This window comes from Cherax quadricarinatus, chromosome 42 (assembly GCF_038502225.1).
Source record: "Cherax quadricarinatus isolate ZL_2023a chromosome 42, ASM3850222v1, whole genome shotgun sequence".
Classification (NCBI taxonomy): Eukaryota; Metazoa; Arthropoda; class Malacostraca; order Decapoda; family Parastacidae; genus Cherax; species Cherax quadricarinatus.
The window spans coordinates 21,973,791-21,999,411 of record NC_091333.1 but is presented as its reverse complement, the minus strand read 5'-3'; the positions used below and the strand labels follow the sequence as shown (position 1 = coordinate 21,999,411).

Genomic DNA, 25,621 nt, shown 5'->3' with positions numbered 1-25,621 from the left:
TCCAGAGAGCTTGCCTTTTACCGATTTGGACGTTAGCCGTATTAATTTTCCCCATAAGAAATAATGGAAATCCAAGTAATCCGTTCCAGACACCCAAAAGTATTAAACAAAATAATTTTTTACATGAAATATACATTTTCCTACACAGAAAACAATGAGACATGCACAATAAACAATAATGAAATGACACTTACCTTTATTGTGGACTTATTGATGAGTGATGAGACAGGAGGAGGGGATTTGATGGAGGTGTACTATTGTTTGGAAGGGGAATCCCCTTCCATAGAGACTTAAGGTAACAAGTCCTTTTCTGGGGTTACCTCCCTTCTTTGTTTTTTAATGCCACTAGGACCAGCTTGAGAGTCACTGGACCCCTGTCGCACAAAATATCTATCCAGAGAGCTCTGTTTCTGGCGTCTCTTTAAGATTTCTGTAAAATGGAACACAAGAGTGTCATTGAACATGTTGCCAATGTGGCTTGCAACAGCTGTGTCAGGATAATTTTCATCCATAAAGGTTTACACTTCAACCCACTTTGCACAAATGTCCTTAATCTTTGATGAAGGCAACCTCCAAACAATAAACTCTCCTCCATCGCCAGCACCACTACATAGCCACATACATAATGACATATTTTATTCATTCTAGAGTACATATCAGGTTTCTGTGTTATTTAATGTTGTTTATTATATCATATTAGATCATTTGTGATAAATAAGCCATAGAATTAACCCTTTGAGGGTCGACAGGTCCTCTCAGAGACTCGTTCTCAGGGTCAGCCAAATTTAAAAAAAAAAAAAAAAAAAATCTTATGAAAAAATAGTTTTTTTTTTTAAATATTATAGGCTAAACAAAAAATTTTTACCATCAATACTTACCGAGATATGGAGGCGTGAAGTTGATGAAAAAGGGGGACAATGTGGCAATATCGCCAACTGCCGTCTCCCGGTATTCTTTTATTTACTTTCTTATGTACTAATTTCTATTATTTTTTTATTTTTATTTTTCCAAGTAATTTTTAGGGCCTGTGAGACCAATATGATCAGTAGTATTTTGTAAGTTTTTGTCTTTTTCAATACTACACAATAAGGGCATAAACACTGTTGTCATTGTTTTGTTTATAAAAAATATTCACACAAACAAACGATATGAAATGTTGTTTATTACTATTTTTCTATATTTTATATAGGTAGTAGGTTGGTAGACAGCAACCACCCAGGGAAGTACTACTGTCCTGCCAGATGACTGTGAAACAGAAACCTGTAACTGTTTTGCATGATGGTAGGATTACTGGTTTCTTTTTCTGTCTCATAAACACGCTAGATAACAGGGATATCTTGCTACTCCTACTTACACTTTGGTCACACTTCACAGACACACACATGCATATACAGTGGACCCCCGGTTAACGATATTTTTTCACTCCATAAGTATGTTCAGGTGCCAGTACTGACCGAATTTATTCCCATAAGGAATATTGTTAAGTAGATTAGTCCATTTCAGACCCCCAAACATACACGTACAAACGCACTTACATAAATACACTTACATAATTGGTCGCATTCGGAGGTAATCGTTATGCGGGGGGTCCACTGTATATATATACATACATCTAGGTTTTTCTCCTTTTTCTAAATAGCTCTTGTTCCTCTTTATTTCTTCTATTGTCCATGGGGAAGTGGAAAAGAATCTTTCCTCCGTAAGCCATGTGTGTCGTATGAGGCGACTAAAATGCCGGGAGCAATGGGCTAGTAACCCCTTCTCCTGTAGACATTTACTAAAAAAGGGAAGAAGAAAAACTTTATAAAACTGGGATGCTTGAATGTGCGTGGATGTAGTGTGGATGACAAGAAACAGATGATTGCTGATGTTATGAATGAAAAGAAGTTGGATGTCCTGGCCCTAAGCGAAACAAAGCTGAAGGGGGTAGGGGAGTTTCGGTGGGGGGAAATAAATAGGATTAAATTTGGAGTATCTGAGAGAGTTAGAACAAAGGAAGGGGTAGCAGTAATGTTGAATGATCAGTTATGGAAGGAGAAAAGAGAATATGAATGTGTAAATTCAAGAATTATGTGGATTAAAGTAAAGGTTGGATGCGAGAAGTGGGTCATAATAAGCGTGTATGCACCTGGAGAAGAGAGGAATGCAGAGGAGAGAGAGAGATTTTGGGAGATGTTAAGTGAATGTATAGGAGCCTTTGAACCAAGTGAGAGAGTAATTGTGGTAGGGGACCTGAATGCTAAAGTAGGAGAAACTTTTAGAGAGGGTGTGGTAGGTAAGTTTGGGGTACCAGGTGTAAATGATAATGGGAGCCCTTTGATTGAACTTTGTTTAGTTATAGGTAATACATATTTTAAGAAAAAGAGGATAAATAAGTATACTAGATATGATGTAAGGCGAAATGACAGTAGTTTGTTGGATTATGTATTGGTAGATAAAAGACTGGTTTAGAAAGACACGTAAGCAAACACTATAACATATTTATTAGAAAACGTTTCGGTCCTGGGACCTTGATCACTTCTAACATACAGAGGTAGAAAGACATTATATATATAGGTGGAGAGTGAGATGTGACGCACGTGACCTGAGGAATGTCATAAGAACATAAGAATGGAGGAACACTGTAGAAGGCCTACTGGCCCATGCGAGGCAGGTCCTTATCAAAACAACCTCTGCCTATGATGAGGACGGGTAGACGATGAAATCATGTGACTCCTGTGTTGTTGGGTTGGTGCTGCTTAAGTATCATGTATGCCAATGTTTTTGAAATTTTGTAGTTTCCAGTGTTGCGTTCTATAGTGTCGGTGACGGCGATTAGTGAGGCTTCTAGGCACCGTTGGCGTCTGAGGTCTGGTTCGGTGAGAACGAGTTGTGCCTCGTTCCAGTTCATCAAATGACCCGTGGAGTCTCTGTGGAGGACACAGGCGTACCTTACATCGTCTCTGTAAGAGGCATTTCGATGCTCATTCAGGCGGACTGCAAGATCTCTGCCTGTCTCGCCTACATATTTCTTGGGACAGAACCCACAGGGGATAGTGTAGACGCCTGCTGTAGAAGTTAGAGGTGTGGGGCTGCGTTTCGTAGTGAGGTCTTTGATAGAGGATGTGTTTATGGTGGAAATGTTGATGTTACTCATAGCAAGTGCCCGGTGAGTATTCGTGGCAACATCGCCACATGGGATTACTATGAACTGTTTAGGGGGCTGTTCCATGGGCGGTTTGTTGAGGATAGCTTGTGCCTTGAGTCTGCAATCTCGGATGAAGAAAGATGGGAACTAAAGACGTGTAAAGGCTTGTGTTATGTAAGTGCATTCTTCTTCTAGAAAACAAGGGCTGGAGATGCGAAGAGCTCTCAAGAAGAAGCCAATGAGGACTCCTCTCTTAGTGCGGGTGTCTTGGTGCGAATAAAAGTGTATAAGATCGTCCTTGTTGGTAGGTTTTCTATACACTTTGAAGAGAAGTTTGTCACTGTCGGGAGATCTGCACAGTAGAACGTCGAGGAAAGGAAGTTTGCCATCATTTTCGAGTTCAAGTGTAAACTTTATTGATGGTTCAACTGCATTGATCTTGTTGAGAAGGGCCTGGATATTGAGACGTCTCGGATAGAAAACCAATATATCATCAACGTATCTTAGCCAGGTAACGGTGTTGGGAATGAGGGTGCTGATTTTCTGTCTCCAAGTTTTCCATGAAGAGGTTGGCAAGCACAGCACTGAGCGGGCTGCCCATTGCCATCCCAAAGCATTGTTTGTAACAGTTGTCCTGATTCTTGAAGAAGTTGAAATTAACACACAGTTCCACTAGATTGATGAAATCTAGAAGAGGTAAAGGGAGGTCGTGGTTTTCAGTGAGTCTCTGTCTCAGAATGTTGATTGCAGCGTCAGTAGGAACGTTGGTAAAGAGGGCTGTGACATCGAAGGAAGCCATGCTTTTGTTTTTGACATTCAGGTTGGAAATTCGGGAGAGAAGGTCACCTGAGTGCTTGAGGTGGGCTTGACTGATAGTGCCCAGAAGCGCTGAAAGGTATTTGGCAAGGTGGCCGGCTAGTCTGTGTGGTGCACTCCCTATGCCCGAAGTGATAGGCCGTAGTGGGATGCCAGGTTTGTGTGTCTTAGAAGGCCATACAGGCGTGCTGGTTTCGGTTGACCTGGTAAAAGTTTAAGTAGTTTTTTGCCTTGTTCTGATTTTCGTAAGATGCTACGAGCCTTTTGAAGGAAAGTCTGGGTACTTTGAAGTAGCACTGATTCCGATACAGGCTGGTATGTGTTGGCATCGTTGAGAAGATTTAAGACTTTATTGTTGTAGTCGACAGTGTTGAGTAACACCACGCCACCTCCTTTGTCAGCGGTTGTAATGACGATATCATCGTTGTTGGCCAAGTTCCTGAGTGCTTGGATGTATCTTCTGGGAATGACCGGTCTTGAAGGCTCAGTAGCTGCAGCAGTGATAATTCCTTGGACAAAGCCCTTTTGAAACTCGGAGTCTCCAAAAGGTTGGTTCTTGGTTACCATATCCACCAGATTATGTTTCTTGTTGATGCCAGTAGTAAACTTGAGCCCTAGGCTGAGGGCTTCTGTCTCGGTGACGGTTAATGTATAGGAAGATAAGTTATTTATGATTTCTGGTCGTCCCATTTTGCTCCATTTGCTGTGGGAGCACAGGTCTTGTAGTTTTCGTGATAGCTTCAATTTCTGTTGGATGTTGGCAGTGGTAACTTGGCTGAGTATATTCTGCAGTCCTTCTGTCAGGAGTAGGAAGTGAAGCACAAATCTGAGCGGCACGTAATGAGGCCTCCTTCTGAGCATGTCACAGTTCATCAGAGCTTTCTCTAAGGTAGGCGTAAACAGCAGGAGAGAAAGGGTGTCTAGATGTGGTCAGTTGTCGAGGAGTGGACCGTGGTATCACCATCTCAGCAATACAGTCTTCTAGGAAGATGTGTCGGTTCTGAAGACTATTAGCTTTGAGTAGGAGAGAAAGGTATTCTCTGTATGCTATGTCCATAGTGTGTTGCAGTGTCAGACAAGATGGTATAAACAGGCGAGACAGGCAGAGATCTTGCAGTCCGCCTGAATGAGCATCGAAATGCCTCTAACAGAGACGATGTAAGGTACGCCTGTGTCCTCCACAGAGACTCCACGGGTCATTTGATGAACTGGAACGAGGCACAACTCGTTCTCACCGAACCAGACCTCAGACGCCGATGGTGCCTAGAAGCCTCACTAATCGCCGTCACCGACACTATAGAACGCAACACTGGAAACTACAAAATTTCAAAAACATTGGCATACATGATACTTAAGCAGCACCAACCCAACAACACAGGAGTCACATGATTTCATCGTCTACCCGTCCTCATCATAGGCAGAGGTTGTTTTGATAAGGACCTGCCTCGCATGAGCCAGTAGGCCTTCTACAGTGTTCCTCCATTCTTATGTTCTTATGACATTCCTCAGGTCACGTGCGTCACATCTCACTCTCCGCCTATATATATAATGTCTTTCTACCTCTGTATGTTAGAAGTGATCAAGGTCCCACGACCGAAACGTTTTCTAATAAATATGTTATAGTGTTTGCTTACGTGTCTTTCTAAACCAACTTGTCGGTATTTATTACCAAGGTTTATACCAGATAAAAGACTGTTGAGTAGACTTCAGGATGTACATGTTTATAGAGGGGCCACAGATATATCAGATCACTTTCTAGCTGTAGCTACACTGAGAATAAAAGGTAGATGGGATACAAGGAGAATAGAAGCATCAGGGAAGAGAGAGGTGAAGGTTTATAAACTAAAAGAGGAGGCAGTTAGGGTAAGATATAAACAGCTATTGGAGGATAGATGGGCTAATGAGAGCATAGGAAATGGGGTCGAAGAGGTATGGGGTAGGTTTAAAAATGTAGTGTTAGAGTGTTCAGCAGAAGTTTGTGGTTACAGGAAAGTGGGTGCGGGAGGGAAGAGGAGTGATTGGTGGAATGATGATGTAAAGAGAGTAGTAAGGGAGAAAAAGTTAGCATATGAGAAGTTTTTACGAAGTAGAAGTGATGCAAGGAGGGAAGAGTATATGGAGAAAAAGAGAGAGGTTAAGAGAGTGGTGAAGCAATGTAAAAAGAGAGCAAATGAGAGAGTGGGCGAGATGTTATCAACAAATTTTGTTGAAAATAAGAAAAAGTTTTGGAGTGAGATTAACAAGTTAAGGAAGCCTAGAGAACAAATGGATTTGTCAGTTAAAAATAGGAGAGGAGAGTTATTAAATGGAGAGTTAGAGGTATTTGGAAGATGGAGGGAATATTTTGAGGAATTGTTAAATGTTGATGAAGATAGGGAGGCTGTGATTTCGTGTTTAGGGCAAGGAGGAATAACATCTTGTAGGAGTGAGGAAGAGCCAGTTGTGAGTGTGGGGGAAGTTCGTGAGGCAGTAGGTAAAATGAAAGGGGGTAAGGCAGCCGGGATTGATGGTATAAAGATAGAAATGTTAAAAGCAGGTGGGGATACAGTTTTGGAGTGGTTGGTGCAATTATTTAATAAATGTATGGAAGAGGGTAAGGTACCTAGTGATTGGCAGAGAGCATGCATAGTTCCTTTGTATAAAGGCAAAGGGGACAAAAGAGAGTGCAAAAATTATAGGGGGATAAGTCTGTTGAGTGTACCTGGCAAAGTGTATGGTAGAGTTATTATTGAAACAATTAAGAGTAAGACGGAGAATAGGATAGCAGATGAACAAGGAGGCTTTAGGAAAGGTAGGGGGTGTGTGGACCAGGTGTTTACAGTGAAACATATAAGTGAACAGTATTTAGATAAGGCTAAAGCGGTCTTTGTGGCATTTATGGATTTGGAAAAGGCGTGTGACAGGGTGGATAGGGGGGCAATGTGGCAGATGTTGCAGGTGTATGGTGTAGGAGGTAGGTTACTGAAAGCAGTGAAGGGTTTTTACGAGGATAGTGAGGCTCAAGTTAGAGTATGTAGGAAAGAGGGAAATTATTTTCCAGTAAAAGTAGGCCTTAGACAAGGATGTGTGATGTCACCGTGGTTGTTTAATATATTTATAGATGGGGTTGTAAGAGAAGTAAATGTGAGGGTCTTGGCAAGAGGCGAGTTAAAAGATAAAGAATCACACACAAAGTGGGAGTTGTCACAGTTGCTCATTGCTGATGACACTGTGCTCTTGGGAGATTCTGAAGAGAAGTTGCAGAGATTGGTGGATGAATTTGGTAGGGTGTGCAAAAGAAGAAAATTAAAAGTGAATACAGGAAAGAGTAAGGTTATGAGGATAACAAAAAGATTAGGTGATGAAAGATTGGATATCAGATTGGAGGGAGAGAGTATGGAGGTGAATGTATTCAGATATTTGGGAGTGGACGTGTCAGTGGATGGGTCTATGAAAGATGAGGTGAATCATAGAATTGATGAGGGGAAAAGGGCGAGTGGTGCACTTAGGAGTCTGTGGAGACAAAGAACTTTGTCCATGGAGGCAAAGAGGGGAATGTATGAGAGTATAGTTTTACCAACGCTCTTATATGGGTGTGTAGCATGGGTGATGAATGTTGCAGCGAGGAGAAGGCTGGAGGCAGTGGAGATGTCATGTCTGAGGGCAATGTGTGGTGTGAATATAATGCAGAGAATTCGTAGTTTGGAAGTTAGGAGGAGGTGCGGGATTACCAAAACTGTTGTCCAGAGGGCTGAGGTAGGGTTGTTGAGGTGGTTCGGACATGTAGAGAGAACGGAGCGAAACAGAATGACTTCAAGAGTGTATCAGTCTGTAGTGGAAGGAAGGCGGGGTAGGGGTCGGCCTAGGAAAGGTTGGAGGGAGGGGGTAAAGGAGGTTTTGTGTGCGAGGGGCTTGGACTTCCAGCAGGCATGCGTGAGCGTGTTTGATAGGAGTGAATGGAGACAAATGGTTTTTAATACTTGATGTGCTGTTGGAGTGTGAGCAGAGTAACATTTATGAAGGGGTTCAGGGAAACCGGCAGGCCAGACTTGAGTCCTGGAGATGGGAAGTACAGTGCCTGCACTCTGAAGGAGGGGTGTTAATGTTGCAGTTTAAAAACTGTAGTGTAAAGCACCCTTCTGGCAAGACAGTGATGGAGTGAATGATGGTGAAAGTTTTTCTTTTTCGGGCCACCCTGCCTTGGTGGGAATCGGCCAGTGTGATAATAATAAAAAAAAAATATACAGTCACAGGGAATGTTTCTAGAAGTTCTGCAGCCTGTTGAAGTCTTTGAAACATGGTGTCATGCACAGAGGTGTTTTACACTCCTCACACATAAAACGAGTGTCTCTGTGTTGTGGGCGTTTTCTTGTATGTGCACAGACGTAACACCTCTTCTGAGCCTTTTTCTTGAAAGCAGTAGCAGGCAGTTTTACCAGGAAGTGATCACCATGCTCCAGACGAGAAGGTAGTTGTTGATAATTTGGTGGGCGGTCTATTGCAGGTGTTCTTCCTTGGTACTTGAATACTATTTGTATGATGACAGACAAACAGAATTCGCCGTATTGTGGTTTGTTTCTGGTCCTCATCTTATACATATTATAAGCATTGAGCATGGAATTGTCCAGAAGATGGAAAAAGAGTTTTATGTACCACTTATGACTTTTGCGAACACAATCAGCAAACCCAATCTGCATGTCACATTTGTCCACTGAATGCATGTTGAAGGTGTAATCAATCACAGCTGCAGGTTTTAGAATGGGTTCATTGCTCTCTCTATGGTGCCTGCCAGTGTCTGCCATTTCATTAGGGTGAACTGATGACAACAGTGTGACATCTCGTTTGTCATGCCACCGAAATGCCATGATGTCATTGGCAGCAAATGCCTGCACCTCACCTCTACGAGTGCCAGCATCAAACCTGGGCATATGTTTCCGATTTACACGCACTGTGCCACACACATCTGTCATGTTCACTCGCAAAAAATCACTGAGTGAGGGGCTTGTGTACCAGTTATCAGTATATAATATATGCCCCTTACCAAGATATGGTTCTATCATTGTTCTAACCACATGACCAGAGATGCCCAATAACTTCCTGGTATTTTGCAATGTATAACTTCCAGTGTACACAATAATATCCAATACCAGACCACTGTAACAGTCACAAAGCACAAACAACTTTATACCAAAGCATTTCCTCTTGCTTGGTATGTACTGACTGAAAGAGAGTCTTCCTTTGAACAGAATCAAAGACTCGTCAATTACAAGCTTCCTGAAGGGATAAAAATACATATTGAATTTCTCTTTCAGATACACAAACACATGCCTAATCTTATATAACCTGTCATTTCTATCAGGCCTGGTTTTGTCTGAGAAGTGAAGCATACGTAACAGTAGCACAAATCGGTTCACTGGCATTATATCACTGAAACCTGGGGTTGCAATCAGGCGGTCTGTTGACCAGTATGATTTCACTTTGTGCTTATACACATGTGTCATAAGCATTATTGTGGCAAAGAAAAGATACATCTCAGCCACAGTTGCCTCCTTCCACTGGTTCAGACGTGATTTTGGTGAAAATATTGTGTTTGCCATTTTGTACTCATAGTATGTGTTTCTTTCCATGGCAATACTTTATATCAGGGATTCGTCAAAGAATAACTCAAAACATTCCAGTTCAGTGGCATTGTTCTCAAGTGTACAAGATGGCCGTATTCCACTTTGGCTGTCATCAAACTGGTGGGCATTTGGAACAAAATTGCTAGCTTCCTGCCAATCCCAGGTGCGGTCTGCTGGTGGGTACTGGACAATGACAGGTGGTTGTGGTTGTGGAGGTTGTGGTTGTGGAGGCTGGTGTGGTGGGTGGGTGGGGGATGGTGGCCTTTGTTGTAGATCAGCTGAGGCAGCGGCGTGGGTGGCAGCGTGGGTGGCAGCATGGCCCACTGCTGGTGCCTCACGGCCGTCACCACCACTACCACCACCATGCACATTTTCCATCCCAATTGCAACACTATCATCGTCATTTTCACTGTCTGTTCCCGTTGTACAGCCACAGGATGTACTCCGAGATGTACTCCTTCCCCTTGGAATAGCATATGGCACACTACCAGAGCGCATATATCGTCGTATATACTGATGCTTCACTGGGTAATATTGCACTTCACTATCACTACTGGAACTGTTTTCAAGAGCTTGTAGTTCATAATCACTATCACTATCATCACAAATGCTCACATCTGAGTCTGAGATTTGGGAAAATAGGAGTTTCCTCTTTGATTCTGGTACAACTGAACGTGAACAAGACAGCCCAGCACCAGAGGTGGAAGACTGAGGGTCTTCTGGGTTTTCCTCACTATTACCGATATTATGGTCATTAGTTTCAGTCAAAACCTCACCAAAACCTTGAAACTCACCTTCACTGGCACTTCCATCTGTATTAGAACTGTCACTGGGGAACAAAAGTGTCCCAATTTGCCGAGGAGTGAGAAACTTCTTACCGCGAGGCATGGTGGACATTGTGTACTAAGATGACATTCCCACAATGCACCACTGGGTCCCAGATTTTTTTCTACCACGCACACCGGCCACGCAGACCCATTCTCTCACATCTAGGCTTACCAGCCTTTTCCCGCGAGATTTGACGGCGCTAGAATTTATGTGTACTAGTACGTCAAAAACCCCTGCGCGTAAGCCATACTAGTACGTGCGAAACCCTCAAAAGGTTAATATTAGCATTATATTGAAGTGTATTTTTCCTGCCTCTGAGAGCAGGGATTCTGCAGGAACAGATTAATGGCTTTTCAGTTAATTTAAATGAGGAAAATTGACTTGGCATACGAACAAGGTCACAGAACGGATTAAGTTCATAAGCCAAGGTTCTACTATATTAGTATCAGAACAAAGATTGGCTATAAAACAAAAAGAACTACTATAAATTGTAATTATCAAAACAGAAATTCTTTCTTCTTTCTTTCAACACACCGGCCGTATCCCACCTAGGCGGGGTGGCCCGAAAGGAAAAACGAAAGTTCCTCCTTTTACATTTAGTAATATATACAGGAGAAGGGGTTACTAGCCCCTTGCTCTTGGCATTTTAGTCGCCTCTTACAACACGCATGGCTTACGGAGGAAGAATTCTGTTCCACTTCCTCATGGAGGTAAGAGGAAATAAACAAGAACAAGAACTAAAAAGAAAATAGAATAAAACCCAGAGGGGTGTGTATATATATGCTTGTACATGTATGTGTAGTGTGACCTAAGTGTAAGTAGAAGTAGCAAGACGTACCTGAAATCTTGCGTGTGTATGAGACCGAAAAAAATGACACCAGCAATCCTACCATTGTGTAAGACAATTACAGGCTTCCGTTTTACGCTCACTTGGCAGGGCGGTAGTACAGTGGTCCCTCAATAATCGTCCGGCCTGAAAGTCATCTGTTTCAGAAATAGTCCCGTTATTTCGTCTAAACATTGGCTCACAAATGGTCCGTTGACTCGCTAATCATCTTTCATCTGGGACGTGTACACACAGCCCCAAGCCGCCTCACACTCCATTCCCAGCCAGTGCGCCATTGTTTATCAGTAAGTGAGGATGATCCCACGAGTTCATACGATACATTTCATAATATTCCATTTGTTTTAGTGCTTGCAACTGCTAAATAAGTCACCATGGCTCTAAAGAAACCTTCTAGTGCCAGCCCTTTGGTAAAGAATGTGAGAAACACATAAAATTTAAGAAAAAGTTTGTGGAAAAATACGAGGTGGTGGTGGTAGAGTGGAAGAAGTTGTGATAGTGGTTGATGGTGGTATAGGGTGGTAGTGATAGTGGTAGCAGTTGTAATAGTGGTAGAAGGTGGTAGTGATGGTGGTAGAGGGTGCTTTCTTCAATGATTCAGCAATTTACTAACTCCTCCAATGTTGTTGGAGTTATATAGGGCTACAGAAAACACCGCCGCCTCAGCTGCTGCTTCACCACCATTATGGATGGCTTACTCTCAGTGGCCCTTATACACCCAACAACAACACAACACAACACAACACCTCGTGACATACATAATGACTTATTTTATTAATTCTAGAGTATATTCCATGTTTCTATGTTATTAGTATGTGACCTCAGACACTTGATCCTGAGAGATTTTTGGAAAGAACACTTCAGTATCCTCCATTGCATAAGCCTTATAGGTAAGGCTTGGGAGGGAGTGACTACCAGGACTTTGAACTCTGCTTGGAGAAAATTGTGGCCAGATTGTGTCCACAAGAGGAATTTTGAAGGGTTTGTGGCTACCCTGATGAGCCTATGTCAGTTGTGAACTCTATTGTGGCATTGGGGAGTTCTATGGGGTTGGATGTGAGTTTGGAGGATGTGAAAGAGTTGGTGGAGGACCACAGGGAAGAGCCAACCACTAAGGAGCTGCAAGAACTTCATCCGGAACAGCAACAGATCACAGCTCAGAATCTTGCTGCAGAGGAGGAGAAAGAGAGATGGAAAAAGGTGCCTTCTTCAGAAATTAAGGAGATTTTTGAAATGTGGGGTAGGATGGAAAGATTTATGGAGAAACATCACCCTGAGAAGGATGTTGCAAGCCATATCGGCAACTTGTACAGTGACAGAGTCTTGGCCCATTTTAGGGAAGTTTTAAAGAGACGCCAGAAACAGAGCTCTCTGGACAGTTTTTTTGCGAGACAGAACTCCAGTCACTCTCAAGCTGGTCCTAGTGACATTAACCCTTTCAGGGTCCGTCCCGTAGATCTACGGCTTTACATTCAGGGTCCAAACCGTAGATCTACGCCATGAGCTCAGCTCACTCTGATAAACTGTGAGTGGTACATTTGGGCCTAGATATGAGAGAATACATCTATGTGGTATGTGTGCACCACATAAAACAGATCCTGCAGCACACTGTGTATAATGAGAGAAAAAAAATGAAATCATGATTTTTCGATTAAAACAGCAACTTTGCAGTGTTTTTTCGTATGTTTTTTATATTTGTATTTGCGATTTCTTGGTCTCATTTGATAGAATGGAAGACATATTACAGAAATAAAGATGATTTTGATTGGTTTTAGCACTGGAAATGGCTTGAAACTGAGCTCAAAGTAGCAGAAATGTTAAATTTTTGCCGATATTCAAGAGTAAACAAACGACCTCACACATCTAATACACGTCAGCTGGTGGGTCTAATATACATTCACAAATATGGTGATGATATTTATACAATTATTACAATATTGCATAACAGTAAATCTTCTATTTTTTGGTGTGAATAAAAATTCATTATGTGAATAAAAAATCAAAATGGAATTTATTTGTAAAGCCTCAAAACATAACTAATGAACAGAGGAAATGTTAGTTTAGTGCCAGGAATGCCTACATTGTTCATTCTGGACCCTATTTTGAAATTGGAATATTTTGAACTTTGTGTTAAATTGGCTAAATTAACAATTTCCGATCACTTTATTTTGTAGTTGAAACAGTTGACTTGGCGATTTCTTGTGCTCAATCGATAGAATAGAAGTAATACTAGTGAAATAGCTAAGAATTTGGTTGATTGGAATAATGTAATTGGCCTAAAATGGGAGTCAAAGTCGGCAAAATCGCCGATTCGTAAATATCGCTGAGACATCAAAATTCGCGAGAGCATAATTTCGTCAATTTTCCACCAAATTTCGTACTTTTTGTTTTATTACCTTCACAAAAAGATTCTCTACAATTTCATAAGAAAAAATAACAAATTTTTTTTTTTGAAAATTCTTGGACACTGGTGCGTGACTCCAGATTTGGGCCTTGGACCCTGAAAGGGTTAAGAAACAGAGAAGAGAAGTAACCCCGGAAAAGCACTTGGTACCTGAGGTGTTGATGGAAGGGGATTCCCCTTCCAAACAGTAATTCAGTCTCTCTCCTCCTCCAGTCTTCCATACAGTAAGAAGAATTGCCAATAAAGGTAAGTGTTATACTGTTAATGTTTCATTCATCATATCCCATTGTATTGTTTGTGTACTACATCTATATTTCATGTAAAAAAATTTTTTGTTTTAATACTTCTGGGTGTCAGGAACGGATTAATTGTATTTACATTACAGTGGACCCCCGGTTAACGATATTTTTTCATTCCAGAAGTATGTTCAGGTGCCAGTACTGACCGAATTTGTTCCCATAAGGAATATTGTGAAGTAGATTAGTCCATTTCAGACCCTCAAACATACACGTACAAACACACTTACATAAGTACACTTACATAATTGGTTGCATTGGGAGGTGATCGTTAAGCGGGGGTCCACTGTATTTCTTATGGGGAAAATTGATTCGAAAATCGTCTATTTCGATAATAGTCCCACTTCCAGGAACAGATTATGGACGATAATTGAGGGACCACTGTACCTCCCTGGGCAGTTGCTGTCTACCAACCTACTACCTAGGCAAAACAAAAATTATGTAAATTAAAAAAAACAAGAAAAAAGGTATATCAACAACATTTCTGCAAGTGGCAGGACTCCATGTTGCCATCATGTGAGCATCCAGTGCCAACTTCACTGCCTTATGTCTCAATAAGTACTGGCCCTAATTTTTTTTATCTTACTACACACAGAAAATTACCCTCTTTGTTTTCATTTTTTAAATATTTGGAGGTGAATCATAGAATTGACGAGGGGAAAAAGGTGAGTGCTGCACTGAGGAATCTGTGGAGACAAAGAACTTTATCCATGAAAGCAAAGAGGGGAATGCATGAGAGTATAGTTATACCAACGCTCTTGTTTGGGTGTGAGGCATGGGTTGTGAATGTTGTAACAACGAGAAGGCTGAAGGCAGTGGAGATGTCATGTCTAAGGGCATGGTATGGTCTGAGAGCAATGTGTGGTGTGAGTATAATACAGAGAATCCGTAGTTTGGAGATTAGGAGGAGGTGTGGGATTGCCAAAACTATTATCCAGAGGGCTGAGGAGGGGTTATTGAAATGGTTTGGACATGTAGAGAGGATGGAACGAAATAGAATGACTTTGTGAGTATCCAAATCTGTAGTGGAGGGAAGGCGGGATAGGGGTTGGCCTAGGAAAGGTTGGAGGGAAGGGGTAAAGGAGGTTTTGTGTGCGAGGGGCTTGGACTTCCAGCAAGCATGCGTGAGCATGTTAGACAGGAGCAAATAGAGACAAATGGTTTTTAGGACTTGACGTGCTGTTGGAGTGTAAGCAAGGTAACATGAAGGGATTCAGGGAAACCAGCAGGCTGGACTTGAGTCCTAGAGATGATAAGTACAGTGTCTGCACTCTGTAGGAGGGGTGTTAATGTTGCATGCTTCTGGCAAGACAGTGATAGAGTGAATGATGATGAGTTTTTCTTTTTCGGGCCACCCTGCCTTGGTGGGAAACAGCCAATGTGTTAATATAATGTATTCGGAGTGCTAGCAGTAAAACGTAGATCAATTTTTGGACAGTTAAAGGGTTAATATACCTGCACACCAGCACAGTAAGTTTATTTAGGTACAAATACACACAAGTACAATTATCAGTAGTATCTTACCCAAAGACTTACCTTGCTCGCTGAGTTTAATAATTTATAACTTTGCAATTAAAATAAGAGCCTTACGACAACTCTTTTTATCATAACTACCCTAAGATATCATTGTAACACAAAAAAGAGTACATATAAAATACGCAATAACTTTAAAATACAGTGGACCCCCGCATAACGATTACCTCCGAATGTGACCAATTATGTAAGTGTATTTATGTAAGTGCGTTTGTACGTGTATGTTTGGGAGTCTGAAATGGACTAATCTACTTCACAATATTTCTTATGGGAACAAATTCGATCAGTACTGGCACCTGAACATACTTCTGGAGTGAAAAAATATCGTTAACCGGGGGTCCACTGTACTTGAAACTTTGGAGAGTTTCCAGACATAATCGGGAGAGAGACAGCTCACCTAGGATGTAAACATAACAAGAGTGAACAGGTGTGCACGGATGCTGTAATAACAAATCAGGAGCCACATAAATGAATTTTTGAGTATAATTTGAAATGTCCATATTAGCAAATCACAGTAAAATGGGTCCCTCCTGTATAGATAAACATAAATGCCTTCCAACATTTTCAACAATATCTTCACACCACAGAGCGCAAAATGTGCTAATCAGTGAGTAATTGCTGCTGATAAACTGGCACTAGTACAAATATGAAGCTCAACTATCATGACAGCACTCAACAAATTTTCAAATTTTGAAAGTTTTTGGATTTTGAAATTTCAGAAAAAGGATTCTCTACTGTACTAACATAATTTCTGAAATAACATTGTATCAACAGACTGACCAGACCACAGTTTTCTCATTCAGTATCTAGTTGCAGAGCACTTATCTAGTTGTTTCTTAAACAAGTGTGTTGTCTTTGCACATTAACATCACTGGGCAAGCTATTCAGTTGATCTCTAACTTTACCCTCCCTCCTCCAAAGAAAACTTTATCACATTTATTTTACAATTTTTTGTCTTGGTTTCATTATATTTTTTCAGGCTATAAACTCTGCACTTTTACTATTTTTTTTTTTTTTTACACAAATCAATTTTACAGGCTAAGAGTTGTTATCCTACATCAGCTCATTTCAAAGCCCAGCCCTATCTAAAATATACTACCACTCCCAGGATGTGACCCATACCAGTTGGCTAACACCCAGGTACCTACTTACTGCTAGGTGATTAGAGATAGCATGTGTAAGGAAACGCTCCCATTTCCACTTGTGCAGGGAATTGAACCCTGGACACTGTATGTGAACTGAGTGCACTACCACCCAAGCCATGGGACATAGTTCTCAGTGATTGAGCATATCATATGTGTTCAGCATTTTCTTGGTTTGATTGGGATCTCTTAGTGTGTTTTCTAATAGATCATGTGTTTAATGTTTTAAGACTATGTATATAATTGTTTTGTAATGATTGTAGTTGCTCTTCTCTCCATCCTCTCCAGCTTTTATTTTCTGGAACTTGCACATCAAATTCTTATTACATTTAGGAGAAAGCATTAAATCTGTAGGGGGTCATACAGTGCTAGGGAAGTAGTAGACTATCTGGTTCAGTTCTTAGGATCAAGAACTCCCAACCTTGAAGGAACCTCCTAAAAATTGGACATCACATGCAAGGTGCAGTCTAACAAGTGCCTTATAAATCAATAGTATTTATGGTGTTTTGCACATGAAATTACTAGCTGTGTGTACTTTGTGTGTACTTTGCTGCTAGCAGATGGACAAGTGAGTAACCTGGAAACCGAGGTGGAAGGAGTACAAAAGTGCATGATAGATCACACTTAAGTGTTGAGAGGAGGTTGTGTGGTGTGAAAGTGCTAAATTTTTCTTGCTTTAAACCCAATTAGAGTACCATATATAATGTTCATTTATAATTAAAGCATTAATACAGTTTTACCATTATTTTAGAATACTGACAAATTATAAAAATACTTAGGTAAAATATCTCTCTCAAATCAGGATGTCTGAAACCTATCTAATTTTACCACATTATATTCATAAAAAAAGTGGTGCAGTAAATAACTTTTTATATAAAGTTTTTACCACAGATATTCAGTTTGGTATTCCATGAGGGCTGTAGATTGTAAACATACAAATACACAACCTAATGTATTTAATGCATATTGTATTTCTTACAAAAAATGGAGTTTTCAAAAGTACACATTAAAATTATTGTTTTTTCCTGTCTGCTTTGTTTATTCTAACTAAAGTGAGAAAGGTACTCAATAGTTTAATTATACAAGCCAAAAATAAAGCACAGTAATAGGAATGATATGATTTTCAGGTTAGTAAATCAAAAGCCAAAAATAAAGCACAATAATAGAAATGATTTGATTTTCAGGTTAGTAAATCAAAAGGCAAAGATCGGATAAGGAAACTTCTGGAAACTGCGGTATCTCTTGAGCTGGTACATAAACTGTTTATGAAAGTGAGAGCCTACCACAAAGTAAGGGAAACACTTTATTTTAAGGTGAGTCTGACTTTGTTTTTCCTTGTTTAATATATACTTTGCAGCATGATGTTTTATATCTAACTAGAAATTTTTAAAAATAAATATTTTGTGAAGAGATTCAAGGAAACTGGTTAGCCAAACTTGAGTCCTGGAGGTGGGAAGTACAGTGCCTGCACTTTAAAGGAGGGGTTTGGGATATTGGCAGTTTGGAGGGATGTCTAAACTGTCGTATCTGAGCACCTCTGCAAAGCCAGCGATTACACTGGTCTGCATTTGGAATGTTTTTAATTTTTATTTTTTCATGGTTGCGATCTTACATATTCTTAGGCTGCTGATTGTAAATATCTAAACCATTTTGCTCTATCACGTAAGGATTTTGAATAAAATACAAATTAATGATAATAAAAAATGTGATTTTTTTTTATAAATTGTTAATTTATTAAAATTAGGCAAGTAATCATGGAAAAGCACATTCTGTTAGTTTTAAGAACATATGAATTCCAAATCAACATGAACCAAATCAAATGATTTTATTAAAAAAATACGCTCCTAATGGTTAGCCTACATACTGAATCAAAGGAACAAGGATTGCTTTGATTTATGCTTGCGCTGTGCATCGAGTCCATTATGTTTCAATGACCAGCAGTAATCTGCCATCATGCTGACATTACATTTGCTCTGGTATCAAGTTTGCATGGTGCAAATCTCCTGATGGAACCACTCTCCTTGTTCCTCACTTTAGTCCCTACAATTGTTGGGAAAATAGTCAAGATGTGAGTGCAAGAAGTGCATTTTCACACTCATTCTAGACCCAAGATGTCGAAAACTTGAAATCAGATCTTGGATCATTTTTTCATGTTCGGGGGAGCGCCTGTTTCCCAGGAAGTTGTGGACAATCTGCTTGAATGAAAACCAGGCATTCACCTCGACACCTGCTAATGCTTCATCAAAATGCTTGTCCTTCATCAGTTCTCATAACTCCTAATTTGATGTGGAGTGGTGGCAGCAAGCGAATGTTGTTCCAGGAGCTAGAAGCCTGTGTTCTTCAGTCTAGAGCCAAGTAACTGAGCACTTTCTTTTGGAAGGTTAAGGTCTCTCACCAAGTCATTGAGCTCAAGTTGGTTGAAGGGTTTGGGATTGTCATTTGTTGGTGGTTCATAGTCTACTTCCATCTCCTTAGAATCACTGGTATCGGACTGATGAAATTTTCCATGTCTCAGGTGGCACAGGTACAGGAATATCTTCAGTGTGTGGAACAGGCCTTATTGCTGAAGGAATATTTGTGTATATTATGTTGAATCCAGCTACTTTAGTCATACAAAAGTAGCAGTCATCATGGTGGTTCATCTGCTCCTGCCATACCATTGGTACTCCAAAGGGCATACATTTAAGTTTTCTAACTGACCACATTTGGAGCTTACTGATGCAACTCTTGCAAGCTTTGTGTGGTGCAAATGGTTTGTTCTGCTCTCCAAGTTTACAGCCAAAATAAGCAAAGTAGCAGTGCTTCAGTAAAGGAGTAATGTTCCTCCAGGAATCTGAAGGGGTGAATTGCCCGCAGACATAGCAAAATATATCTGGTAAATTTATGTAGCCTCTAGACATATTAATAATCTGAAAATAAAGAAAAATATACAGTAAACCATCGTTTAACATGGTAGTTACGTTCCTGAAAAACGCAGTGTTAGTCAAAAACCATGTGAGACAAACTGAAGAACTTATGGGAAAAATAGGGTTACGTTTCTGGGGGAGCCCCCACAAAGCCAAACAACTTTTTTTTAGACCTCCAGATCTTACAAAATAAAAGTGAATATGTAATTGTAGTGCATTGTCGTAATATATTACTGCTTAAAACTACAAATGCTATAGAAATAATGGTATTTCTTACCTTAAATTGTGGGTAATGGTGTTTGTGGATGATTGTGAAGAGAGTGGATATGGATGGTGTGGCCCTACTGGGCTGAGGTGGATGGTTGTTGGTTGTCAGGAGAAGTGAACTGTAGAGGTTCTGGTACTGAAGTCGATGGTTGTATTGGAGTGTGCATAAATTCTGTAATGAATCTCTGGGCTCTTTAATCTGCAGTACATTGTACAACTGATGGTAAGGCATCATCAGCTGGTCTAGACCCCATTTCAAAGCACTGCTTCTAGATTTGTTATTGTATAATTATACTATTACTATCAATAAATAATATCTACCTATCATATTTATTCCAGAATAATATTAGGTATAACATAAATAATATAGAAGCATGATAAAGATGCACAGATTAATAAAAACTGACATATAGAGAGGTATTGAAGGGTAGGCAGGGCTATGAGAGGGAGAAGGCACAAGCAGTCTCTCTCAGACTCTCAATAACTCATGGACCACCATGGCATGTGGAGGTATGGGATCACGGCACTATAAAATATTGTATAATGATACTATTATTATCAATAAGTTTATCTACCTATCATTTTTTTTTTTTTCAACAAACCGGCCATATCCCACCAAGACAGGGTGGCCCAAAAAGAAAAACGAAAGTTTCTCTTTTTAAATTTAGTAATTTCTACAAGAGAAGGGGTTACTAGCCCCTTGCCCCTGCCATTTTAGTCGCCTCTTACAACACGCATGGCTTACGGAGGAAGAATTCTGTTCCACTTCCCCATGGACATAAGAGGAAATAAACAAGAACAAGAACTAGAAAGAAAATAGCAGAAAACCCAGAGGGGTGTGTATATATATGCTTGTACATGTATGCGTAGTGTGACCTAAGTGTAAGTAGAAGTAGCAAGACGTACCTGAAATCTTGCATGTTCATGAGACAGGAAAAAGGACACCAGCAATCCTACCATCATGTAAAACAATTACAGGCTTTCGTTTTACACTCACTTGGCAGGACGGTGGTACCTCCCTGGGCGGTTGCTGTCTACCAACCTACTACCTATACCTATCATATTTATTCCAGAATAATATTAGGTATAACATAAATAACATAGAAGCATGATAAAGATGCCTAAATTAATAAAAATCTGACATTATTGAAAGGTATTGCAGATTTGAGAGTGGGGAGGGATAATGCTAAACACACACGCTTTTCCAGTAAGTCAGTAAGTTATTCAGTCAAGTCAGTGTGTCACTCAGTCAAGTCAGTAAGTCATTCAGTCAAGTCAGTGGGTCAGTCAGTCAAGTCAGTGTGTCAATCAGTAAGTTATTCTGTCAAGTCAGTAAGTCATTCAGTCAAGTCAGTAATTTATTCAGTCAGGTCAGTAAGTTATTTAGTCAAGTAAGTCATTCAGTCATGTCAGTAAGTTATTCAGTCAAGTCAGTGGGTCAGTCAGTCAAGTCAGTGTGTCAATCAGTAAGTCATTCTGTCAAGTCATTAAGTCATTCAGTCAAGTCAGTAATTTATTCAGTCAGGTCAGTAAGTTATTTAGTCAAGTAAGTCATTCAGTCAAGTCAGTAAGTCATTCAGTCAAGTCAGTAAGTTATTCAGTCAAGTCAGTAAGTTATTCAGTCAAGTCAGTAAGTTATTCAGTCAGGTAAGTCATTCAGTCAAATCAGTAAATCATTCAGTCAAGTCAGTAAGTCATTCTGTCAAGTCAGTAAGTCATTCAGTCAAGTCAGTAAGTCATTCTGTCAAGACAGTAAGTCATTCTGTCAAGTCAGTAAGTCATCAGTAAATTAACAAAAAAAGGCACAATACCGTGACTGGAACGATACACAAATAACCCACACATAGAAGAGAGGAGCTTACGACGACGTTTCGGCCAGACTTGGACCATTTACAAAGTCACACTAACCAGAAGTGGAGCACGACGGCTATATATAGGCAGGAAGAGGTAGTGGTGGTGGTAGTAGTAGTAGTGGTAGAAATAGTAGTAGTAGTAGTAGTGGTAGTATAGGGGAACTAAGGAGGAGGAGCCAGTCAAATATAAAGACAGGGGAGCACTGCAAGGGAGCTAGGTACCCACAGAGGGAAAGCAAGTGCACAGAGGTGGGGGGAAGGGGAAGTGATGAAAAAAATAATGAAGGAACAGAAACACGCGACAGAAGAAAGACAAAAAAAAGGAAATAGCAAAGGGGAAGAGGGAGAAGAAGAAAAAAATGAGGAATCAGGTTAAGTCACGGGTGTTCTGAAGTTTGGAGCATTTTACAATGTAGTGGGAGAGGAAGGCATCTACAGAGACAAAGCCAGGACTAAGATTCATACAAGGAAAGTTGTGTATTAGGGAGGACTCAACAAGACGGCTACTGTTAAAGTTGGAAGTAGGGAAGACAGTTTTAGCAGAAGACCAGTCTATAGGATGGCTGTGATCTCTGACGTGACAGAAAAGAGCATTGTTAGTGTCGGCAAGCCTAACACTATTTTTGTGCTCCCTAAGTCTGTCAGAAAGAGATCGGCCGGTTTCTCCAAAGTATTGAAGAGGACAGGAGGAGCAAGAAATAGAGTAGACACCAGGAACATCTGTAGAGGGAGGAGAGGTATGAACGAGATTAGTGCGAAGAGTGTTAGTCTGGCGGAAAGTAAGCTTGATGTCTAAGGGATGGAGAGAATTGTTGAGATTAGAAAGACCGGAAATGTAGGAAAGGCAGAGGACAGAAGAGCTCCAAGGAGTAGAGAGTTTAGGAGAGAAGAAATTACGTTTAGCTCGTGAGAAGGCAGAGTCTATGAAATGGGAAGGGTAGCCAAGTCGGGAAAACGAATTATGAAGAGTGGAAATTTCTGCTGGAAGGAACTAAGGATCACAGATGCGGAGGGCACGGAGAAAGAGGGAGATAAGAACACTTTTCTTGACAGGGGAATCATGATAGGAAAAGTAGTAAATGTACATGCCACTGTGCATAGGTTTTCGGTAAACGGAAAAGGAAAAACCTGTATTTGAGCGGTGGACATGGACATCAAGGAAAGGAAGCAAGGAATTAGATTCCCATTCAGCTTTAAACTTAATGGAAGGGGCAAGATTATTAACCCTTTCAGGGTCCGTCCCGTAGATCTACGGCTTTACGTTCAGGGTCCAAACCGTAGATCTACGTCATGAGCTCAGCTCACTCTGATAAACTGTGAGTGGTACATTTGGGCCTAGATATGAGAGAATACATCTATGTGGTATGTGTATACCACATAAAACAGATCCTGCAGCACACTGTATAATGAGAGAAAAAACTGAAATCATGATTTTTCGATTAAAACAGCGACTTTGCAGTGTTTTTTCATATGTTTTTTATAGTTGTATTTGCGATTTCTTGGTCTCATTTGATAGAATGGAAGACATATTACAGAAACAGAGATGATTTTGATTGGTTTTATCACTGAAAATGGCTTGAAACTGAGCTCAAAGTAGCAGAAATGTTAAATTTTTGCCGATAATCAAGAGTAAACAAACGACCTCACACGTCTAATACATGCCAGCTGGTGGGTCTAATATGCATTCACAAATATGGTGATGATATTTATACAATTATTACAGTATTGCATAACAGTAAATCTTCTATTTTTTGGTGTGAATAAAAATTCGTTATGTGAATAAAAAATCAAAATGGAATTTATTTGTAAAGCCTCAAAACATAACTAATGAACAGAGGAAATGTTAGTTTAGTTCCAGGAATACCTACATTGTTTATTCTGGACCCTATTTTGAAATTGGAATATTTTGAACTTCGTGTAAAATTGGCCAAATTAACAATTTCCGATCACTTTAATTTGTAGTTGAAACAGTTGACTTGGCGATTTCTTGTGCTCAATCGCTAGAATAGAAGTAATACTAGTGAAATAGCTAAGAATTTGGTTGACTGGAATAATGTAATTGGCCTAAAATGGGAGTCAAATTCGGCAAAATCGCCGATTCGTAAATATTGCTTACACATCAAAATTCGCGAGAGCATAATTTCGTCAATTTTCCATCAAATTTCATACTTTTTGTTTTATTACCTTCACAAAAAGATTCTCTACCATTTCATAAGAAAAAATAACAAATTTTTGGGGGGAAAAATTTTTTGACACTGATGCACCACTTCAGATTTGGGCCTTGGACCCTGAAGGGGTTAAGACCTTCAAGAAAAGGTTGGAAGAGATTGGAGTCATGAGGCCACAGAGCAAAGATGTCATCCACATAGAGGAGCCAGAGTGAAGGTTGCACATCGATGGTAGGAAGAAGAACAGTCTCGAAGTATTCCATGTAAAGATTAGCAAGGACAGGAGAGAGAGGAGAGCCCATAGCGACACTGAAGGTTTGAGAATAATATTTCCCTTGGAAGGAAAAGGAATTAGAGTCCACACAGAGGCGGATAAAATCAAGAAAGACTTCAATAGGTATAGGGAGATGTAGAAACCCTTCAAGGGCCTTCTAAGAAAATCAAGGACATCATCAAGAGGGACATTGGTGAAGAGGGACTCAACGTCAAGACTAAGCATCTTACAGGTTGGGAGAGAGCGAACCCGTTCAATGAAGTCTTGAGAGTGACGGAGGTGGGCAGGAGAAAAAGTACCAAGAAAGGGAGTGAGGGTTTTGGCCAACCAAGAAGCAAGAGAATAAGAGACAGAACCTCTAGAGGATATGATAGGACGAAGAGGAATATCAGGTTTATGAGTTTTGGGAAGGCCATTGAAATAGGGAAGAGAGGGACAGATGACACGAAACCATTGAACAAGGTCAAAGTCAGGAGGACAGAGGTCGGAGAGAGTCCTTAGTTTCTTGTTGAAAGTTCTCTTGATGCGATCAAGAGGGTTGGAAACGAGAGGAGTGTAGGTACCTGAGTCAGAGAGCAAGACCTCAGCTTTACGGAGGTAATCCTCGCGATCAAGGATAACTACCGAATTACCTTTGTCAGAAGATAGTATGACAATGTTAGTGTTAGATTTAAGAGAAGAAAGGGCAAGTTGGTAACGACACAGAAGGTGGTGATTCTTAGAAAACAGACTAACAAGAGCAGGAAGGAGAGCACCATGAAAAGTGGACAAGTCGGGAAGATTATGGGAGTGAGATTGACGAAAGGAATCAAAAGAGCTAATCAGGGAAATACCAGTGCAAGGGGTAGGCAAAGTGGCAAAGGAAAAGCCAAAACCAAGAAGTTCAAGCTCATACTGAGAGAGTGAGACAGAAGACAAGTTAGTAACACGTCTCATCTCAGCTAGCCCTTGGTCTAAATTCTCCCTCACTGACTGTGTTACTAACTTGTCTTCTGTCTCACTCTCTCAGTATGAGCTTGAACTTCTTGGTTTTGGCCTTTCCTTTGCCACTTCGCCTACCCCTCGCGCTGGTATTTCCCTGATTAGCTCTTTTGATTCCTTTCATCAATCTTGCTCCCGTAATCTTCCTGACTTGTCCACTTTTCGTGACGCTCTCCTTCCTGCTCTTGTTAGTCTGTTTTCTAAGAATTACCACCTTCTGTGCCATTACCAACTTGCCCTTTCTTCTCTTAAATCTAACACTAACATTGTCACACTATCTTCTGACTAAGGTAATTCGGTAGTTATCCTTGATCGCGAGGATTACCTCCGTAAAGCTGAGGTCTTGCTCTCTGACTCAGGTACCTACACTCCTCTCGTTTCCAACCCTCTTGATCACATCAAGAGAACTTTCAACAAGAAACTAAGGACTCTCTCCGACCTCTGTCCTCCTGACTTTGACCTTGTTCAACGGTTTCGTGTCATCTGTCCCTCTCTTCCCTATTTCTGTGGCCTTCTCAAAACTCATAAACCTGATATTCCTCTTCATCCTATCATATCCTCTAGAGGTTCTGTCTCTTATTC

At 40.5% G+C, this 25,621-nt stretch overlaps 1 protein-coding gene across 6 annotated transcripts in view; it reads left to right on the top strand.

Moving 5' to 3' along the window:
* The window catches only part of ida (anaphase promoting complex subunit 5 ida), a 348,644-nt gene that overhangs the window by 292,405 nt on the left and 30,618 nt on the right, over window positions 1-25,621 (top strand). For all 6 annotated transcript variants that reach the window (XM_070093406.1, XM_070093405.1, XM_070093407.1 and 3 more), the window contains one exon: window positions 17,775-17,903. In XM_070093406.1, the coding sequence (XP_069949507.1) occupies window positions 17,775-17,903 (129 nt within the window). The remainder of the gene's footprint in view (window positions 1-17,774; window positions 17,904-25,621) is intronic.